Raw genomic sequence first — 7,217 nt, forward strand, 5'->3', positions numbered from 1 at the left:
CTCGTCGGACGCCGACAGGGCAGCTAGCTGGTCCGTGCGCGCCGTGACTCCCTTCGCCGTCCGTCTTCTTCGTCGACGCCCGCAAGTTGGTCGACAGTTTGCCCAAGGTACAAAATGGACTCCGCCGACGAGTTCTTTTTTCACAATTTCCTTTGCGACTTCGACGATTCGTCGTTCGATGACAAGGAGGAGATATTGGCTGCCGTGTTGGTCCATCACCACCTCAACAGCCAGCGGCCGTTGTTCCGTGGCTCCATTCCGGGCCACCTTCCGGCGTTGAATCGCAACCGAGAGAGCGGACATTTCCTTTTTTGGAAGGACTACTTTGATACAACAAACCCGTTGTTCAAACATCAAAAATTTCGCCGCCGTTTTCGTATGAGTAGGCATCTTTTCAACCGTATTAGAGAGGGGGTGGTCGGCTATGATGACTATTCCGAGTGCAAAGAGGATGCCGTTGGCAAGATTGATTTCTCCTCTTATCAGAAATGCACTGCCGCCATCTGAATGCTTGCATACAGAGTGCCCGGTGATCTCATTGATGAGTACATATCCGTATGAGCGAGTCTACATGCCTAGAGTCCCTGTATAAGTTCTGCAAGGCTATTATTGCTGTGTTTGGCCCTGAGTACTTGAGACAGTCGACTCCTGAAGATACAACCCGTTTGTTGATGATGAATGCCAGCAGGGGCTTCCCAGCGATGCTTGACAGCATAGACTGCATGCACTGGGAGTGGAAGAACTGCCCTTCTGCTTGGCAAGGGAAGTATAAGAGCCTTGTCAGGACTTGCATTGTCATACTAGAGGCTATGGCGTCTCAAAATCTCTGTATCTGGCACTCTTTCTTTGGCATGGTTGGATCACATAATGATATCAACGTGCTTCAGCGCTCGCCAGTGTTTGCTAGGCTTGCCGAAGGCAACAGCCCACCGGTGAACTTTACTATCAACGGCCACAACTACGACAAAGGATACTACCTGGGTGACGGTATCTATCCTCAGTGAAACACTATTGTCAAGGCAATCCCCAACGCTGTCAGAGAGAAAAGGAAAAGATTTTCCCAAGAGCAAGAAAGTGCTAGGAAGGATGTCGAGTTTGTCTTTGGTGTTTTGCAATTTTGATGGGGCATCGTTCGGTATCCTGCTAATACCTGAAGCATGCAGAAACTGTGGAAGGTGATGGCTGCTTGTGTGATCATGCACAATATGATCATAGAAGACGAGCGCCCGGAACGTCTGTACGATCAAGGGTTTCAGTTTCAGGGTGAGAATGGTGTGCCTGAGCATGAAGGAGCGACAACGTTTGAACAGTTCATCCAAATTCATCATGACATGCGTGATTGGAAAACCCACGTGCAACTGCAAAATGATTTGGTTGAGCATACGTGGGATCATGTTGGCAACCAATAGATGTATCTTCTTTTATTCGACTTGCAAAATTATATGAGACATTTTTATTTTTATTTGGCTTGTAAAACTATGCTATTTTATTTGATTCAAACTATGTTATTTGACTATATGTTTACATGCAAATTCATCAATGCAAAAATGAGCAATTTGTTGAAATAGGGCGGCCAGCCGGCCATGCCGGCACATATGGGTTAGTGTGTTGGACGCGTTGGCGACCCATATTTAAAACAGGACGGTTATCGGGCGGGCGGCCGACCCAAACGGACAAAAAACGGACGAAATCGTCTTCCGTTTGGATCGCCCCATTAAAGTTGCTCTAAGCCATGGTATATTTTAATTGCGCAGTAGTAGAACTGCTTTAATTGGGTTCTACATCACCAAGCCGTTAATGCAAGTGTAACTGACATCAGGTTCTTGTCCTTCAAGTCAACTAGTACTCCATGCAAAAAAAAAAAAAGAAGGAGCCACCTAATGCGAGGAGCGACAGGAGGTTGAGAGCTTCACCAACCAAGTGAGCTGAGGAGGTGTGTGGAGGCAGGCAGGGACCATAGTTTCAGGAAGCTACCTCTGGGCCAAGAGGCTTGCCTGTTACACAAATACTGAAAGAGACGCAGTATCTCGTCCTGGCTGTGCACTTGTAACAGCACGGACAAGAGATGCCACCTTTCTCGTGACTGCTTATGCCACACCTTGCAGTTCTAGTCGTGATATAAACAGGAAAACAAAGTGGAGTACGTACTGTAACAACTGACATGCACGATGCATGCCACAACTAGTATCTACGTGATTCCGTCGGTAGCTCTGAGAAAATATATGGCGTCTTTCAGCAAGAAGTCCAATTTTTGGCTGATAGAAGATAAGTTCTTGAATTCCAATTTCCGCGAATATCGACTGGTCTTGTTTTGCATGAATATAGGTTTTTCTAAAAAATTCCTGGACAGTTGGAGTGTTGGACCTTCTGTGTCTCCAGTTTGGTTTATGTATCTTTCGACAGCTCACCTTGTTATTCACTTATTTCGGTTTCAAAAAAAAAAAATTGTTCACCTTCGTTCCTACTGAATCCTTCTCTGGCTGTTCCTCAATACTGAATAATCGACGACCAGACTTCCATCGCGAAAAAGAAAATGAAAATAAATCCATGCCCAACAGTTTAATTTCGCTTGCATCCTTCGCCAGGCCGCTCGGCTGGTCCTCTAAATACTCAGCCCGCTATATATCCGGAGCTTCATGAAACATAATTGGGCCGGCCATATCACCGGTCCGCGTCCGGCAAACTCGTTGCCGAAGCCCAATTCTTTGGCTCCGTCATCTCCACAGACCACACGTGAGCTCCTATTTCCATCGAATTTCAAAAGAAAACATATGATTAATGCTCTGCTTGCGAGATAATTTTTCTTGTTCGGTGAGGCTCTCCTCAAGTGTTCCGTAAAATGTCAATAAGATTCAGGGTGGGTTAGTAGAAACGCTGGAGGCACCTGATCTTCTTATTGACCTCTGCAATAGTTCTGAATTTATGGTAGTACTATACTAGATATCCTTTGTCTGTACTCCTTTTTGATAGTGCTTCTCTGAACTCTGAAGTTTCAGTAAGAAGGTCTGATTAATAAACAAGAAATGGTAATCTGTGGTTCATAATTTGCATTAAGAATCTTCCTTTTAAGATCACAAGCTAGTGTGAAATTGTAAACCATGCATTTTGGCATCCATAGTGGGTCAACGATTGATCATCCTGTTTTCTGCATTTGTAGCTCAAAGATTGCATTCTAGAACGCCTGGATGCCTTTTAATAGATAAAAAATTCCTTAACACTTGTAAGTTGTAACATTAGCCATCAAGGCCTAATTTATAGCCATTCTATATCAAGGTACAAAGTACAAGTATTACAATGGTTTATTGGATACACGGAGCATATTTGGCTCCCAGCTTACTACAGAAGCTAAACAATACAATGGTTTCTACTATATCACTTGGCTAGAATGTAAGATAGCTAAGAAGTAAGATATGAACAGCAACATATACAAGGCAAACTATTGTAAAGGCAACCGGCAACAAGACCACCAGGATGACTGGCCTCTTTGCCCACCGTCCCATGATCGCCAATGCAAACGGATAGAGCAGCACCATGATCCACACATTGAAGAGCAGACCCAATGCGGCATGTGTCTTCTGTGCAATTGTCCATGCTCCCATGTATACTATCGTTTTACCCATGGCTACACCGATTGCACCAACATTGGCAATCAGCACTACTGTTGTGGGTATTAACATTGGCACCCATCGCATGTCATACAAGTCGGCAAACTTGTCATTGGTGTCTGCCGCTGTTTGCTTCGAAGTAACTCTGAAGTGAATACCCTTCTTTGTAAGGAGATTCACCACCATGTGAAGCACGGCTGCTGGGTATGCACTCGTCGACCCGATCATGAAGAACTGTTCATTCCTCCAGTAATCCAACCATGTGACCCCCGCCCATTTTATCTCGAGCCACCCAATAACATGGATCATCAGAATGATCACGAGAAGGAACACAACATATTTGGTGAATGGCCTCTGAATGTATACTTCATCAGGGATAAGCCACATCACTGGGCTGAGAGCATAGAGTAGGATAAAGAGTGATGTGACTGGGTAGACCGTCATGTTGAGGTAGGAGACACGCTGAAGGGATTGGATCCGACGACCACCTATGAGTGGGTTATTTAGTGAGAAGAACATCTCTAAAGATCCACCTGACCAGCGCACAATTTGGTGGAGGCGCTCGGTTAGGTTGATTGGTGCAATGCCACAGAAGGCGTCACGCTCCATTGTACAATACATGGAACGCCAACCTTGACCGTGGATGCGAAAACCAGTCACTATATCCTCTGTGGCTATGTCATATATGTACCCAACACCCTTTCCCCACCCAGTGGCTTTATCATGTGAAGCTGACACAACCCTTTCCATCTCAGCCACTAATGTTTCACTAATGGGTGGAGGTATGGTAGATCTTTCTTGGTTTATGGCTTTTGATACGGATTCTAGGAAGGGTATGGAGCTACCAAACCTTTTATCATCAACTACGATGTTGTCATGTCTCCACTCAGGTGGGTCAATGCCATAAAGGGCTATGCGGCGGAACATGCAACCAGTGCCAAGGTAAGATGGACCTTGGAGACCATTGAGGGCGAGCATTGTGCCATCGAAGAAGACACGGTTGTGGTTGCCATATCGGTCTGATGGATCAACATTGTCGAAGCGTTGAGGGAATTGAACGAAGGCAGTGCTATCACCTTGCCGTTGATCTAGCATGAAGCACATAGCTGCACGTAGGGCTTGAGAGTTGTTGATGTAGTGGTCGCAGTCGAAGTTGATGATGAATTGCGCGTTGGAGAGTAGTGCAGAGGCACGCAATTGCGCATTCAAGGCACCAGCTTTCTTGTTGTGGTCATAGCTTGGGTTCTTTCCGCGAGAGATATATACAAGCATCGGGAGGCGCACATCAGTGCTGGCGAAGTTGAGGTTGTGGGTGCTTGCTTGCGAACCAAGATTATGCCCACGGATCGAATGGTCCAACACAACCTGTGAGGGTAATCAACAACATATTCATAAGTCACATATCTCCACGACAATAAATTTGGCTTACTGAGAGTATGTCCATTTCCTATTACAAATACATTGTACCAATAAGGGAGCAAGTAATAGGATGAAGTTGTATACCTTAACAATTCCAGCATGATGTCCTTTCCTATGGATTTCCGTTGTGTCAATCCATGATCCTGGCCATTGCGTCCCATTTGCCATCCAAGTGGCGTTGGCATCTCCTTCCTCGGTCTTCATGCTGTTGTAAGCATCGGAACGCTTGGAAATAGCACTAGATAGTGAGTCTAAGCACTCTTTGAACTCATCATACTCTATATATACACTGTTATGATCATTCTTGAACTCCTCTGGTGCACTTCCAGTGTACAACGGTGCCTCTTGTTCAAAAAAGCTTTCTGGGGCTCTTGGCTCGATGCAATGCTTCCGACAAAATGGGACCCACAAAGTAGCAAACTTTGCAGTCTCAACCAAGGCCTCGTATTGGATCAATGCGCCACTATCATCTGAGAGATAGCAGGCACACCTATCAACAGGATAGTCAGAAGCAAGGATAGAGAGAACACAATTCATGGTGTATAGTATCGGCTCATCGATTGGATCAGCAGTGGTGACAAAGACATCTATGCCAGGAAGTGTAGATGTCCCATCTGGAAGATCGTATTGTCGCCTAAGGGCGACCATATCAGGTATGGTTTTGACAGGGTTAAACTTTGGGAGTTGGTTGAGCAGCCACGAGAACCCGAACCATACGTCCCCGACAACTGACATTGTCCAAAACCACATGACATCTGATTTGTTGTGCTTGATGCGCCATACGAAGAATAGGAGAACGGCAATTAAGCGAATGAAGATCAAGGCCCTGCATGCATGAAAATATTTAGAATATACATTTCTTGAACGAACTAATGCCATTAGCATGAAAAATACTTGTCAGAATCGTAAGCACGACGTACATGATGTCATGATCAAAAGAAATTTACGACTTGTGGAACAGAATTCAGTTAAGAAGCCTACAGGATACAGGCAAAACACTGGTGCATTGTCAATAGTTAATGCTATATAATACTCCTATCTTTTTGGTTAGGTTAAACTTCTGACTTTTGAATTTTGATTTATAAGTCAGGAAAAGCACCTTTACATGCTTTTGTCTTTGAATTAAACAGTGTTACATGATGTTTCATGATATAAGCCAAAAAACAAACCCAAAAGCACGAAAATAGGTGTTTTCTCAATTTATTTATGTTAGTCAAACTCCAAAAAATCAAAGTTAAACATAACCGTCATTTCACCAGCAACGATCAATGTCAGAAGCAAAGCACATTTCCAAAGCTAATATGTACGCGCTTGGATTTGGCGTGCTTACCTGTAGGGGTGCAGGAGGGTGCCTTTGACCTTGTACGTCCGGAACAGCAACGGCCTGCCGTCCTCGCCGCCGCTCTCCTTGGCGGCCCGCCGCTGGTCCTTGTCGGCGGCCACCCAGTGCTTGCCCTTGGCGCCGACCGGCTTCTTGGCGCTCGCCAGCAGCGGGTCGGCGAGGCCGGCATTTGCCCCACCAGCACCGGCCGCCGACGCCATGTCTCCCAGTCCGAGCTAACCCGACCGGAGCTGGAAGGGAGGAAAAGCTACGACTCGAGCCAGCCAGCCAGTGGTGCACGAGGTGAGCAAGTGAGGCGCAGGGCTTATATAGAGGAGGAATGGCGAGGTACTAGGACGGCCTCGATCGTTGGGCTTGGGCAAGGGCGAAGCACAGAGACCAGAAGGAATCCACTCGAGATCTGTGACTCCGAACGATCGGTGGCCTGCTCTGTCCTCACTTAGGACAGAAGCCAAGTAGCCATCCATGTAGAAAACGTGGAGGCTTCCATGTGCAGGGCCGGCGGGATCCACGGGACGGGACGGGAAGATGCACGCACGCACGTCGTCGTGGGGGGGTGCAAGTGCGTGCCCCGCATTATTCCGCGTCGTGTCAGGCATTTCCGGCGGTTGCACTGGCCACTGCCCACTTGGTCAAGCAAGCACTGTTAGTTTAGTAGCCGCGCCTGCGCGGAAGGTCAGTCATATTTGTTTTGCCTGCGTCGCCCGGCCCCACCTTGCATGTGCATGCAGCGGTGCAACGATCCGATCTACTCCTACTTCTACTGAGAGTGGATTTTTGAAACCCGGATGTATTGGAGGACCTTATTTTAAATACTTTGAAAATCACATTTAATGTTTCAAAAAATTCTG

The 7,217-nt window shown here is 46.4% G+C and overlaps 1 protein-coding gene across 1 annotated transcript; it reads right to left on the minus strand.

Moving 5' to 3' along the window:
• Positions 1-3,225: 3,225 nt before the first annotated feature.
• On the minus strand, positions 3,226-6,694 carry LOC123188324 (probable mixed-linked glucan synthase 3). Its single transcript, XM_044600377.1, has 3 exons — positions 6,355-6,694; positions 5,109-5,850; positions 3,226-4,970 (listed from the first exon to the last, which is right to left on the minus strand). The coding sequence occupies exons 1-3, from the start codon at positions 6,564-6,566 to the stop codon at positions 3,381-3,383; spliced, it is 2,544 nt and encodes an 847-aa protein (XP_044456312.1). The 5' UTR covers positions 6,567-6,694; the 3' UTR covers positions 3,226-3,380.
• Between the last annotated feature and the right edge of the window lie 523 nt (positions 6,695-7,217).

This window comes from Triticum aestivum, chromosome 2A, assembly GCF_018294505.1.
Source record: "Triticum aestivum cultivar Chinese Spring chromosome 2A, IWGSC CS RefSeq v2.1, whole genome shotgun sequence".
Classification (NCBI taxonomy): Eukaryota; Viridiplantae; Streptophyta; class Magnoliopsida; order Poales; family Poaceae; genus Triticum; species Triticum aestivum.

What these genes read in the sequence shown, in the direction of transcription:
- LOC123188324 (XM_044600377.1), bottom strand. Translation starts at nt 6,566, where the DNA reads ATGGCGTCGGCGGCCGGTGCTGGTGGGGCAAATGCCGGCCTCGCCGAC. An exon ending in ACCCTCCTGCACCCCTACAG is followed by an intron (nt 5,851 to 6,354) that starts GTAAGCACGCCA and finishes TCATGCATGCAG; the next exon opens with GGCCTTGATCTTCATTCGCT. An exon ending in ATCATGCTGGAATTGTTAAG is followed by an intron (nt 4,971 to 5,108) that starts GTATACAACTTC and finishes TTACCCTCACAG; the next exon opens with GTTGTGTTGGACCATTCGAT.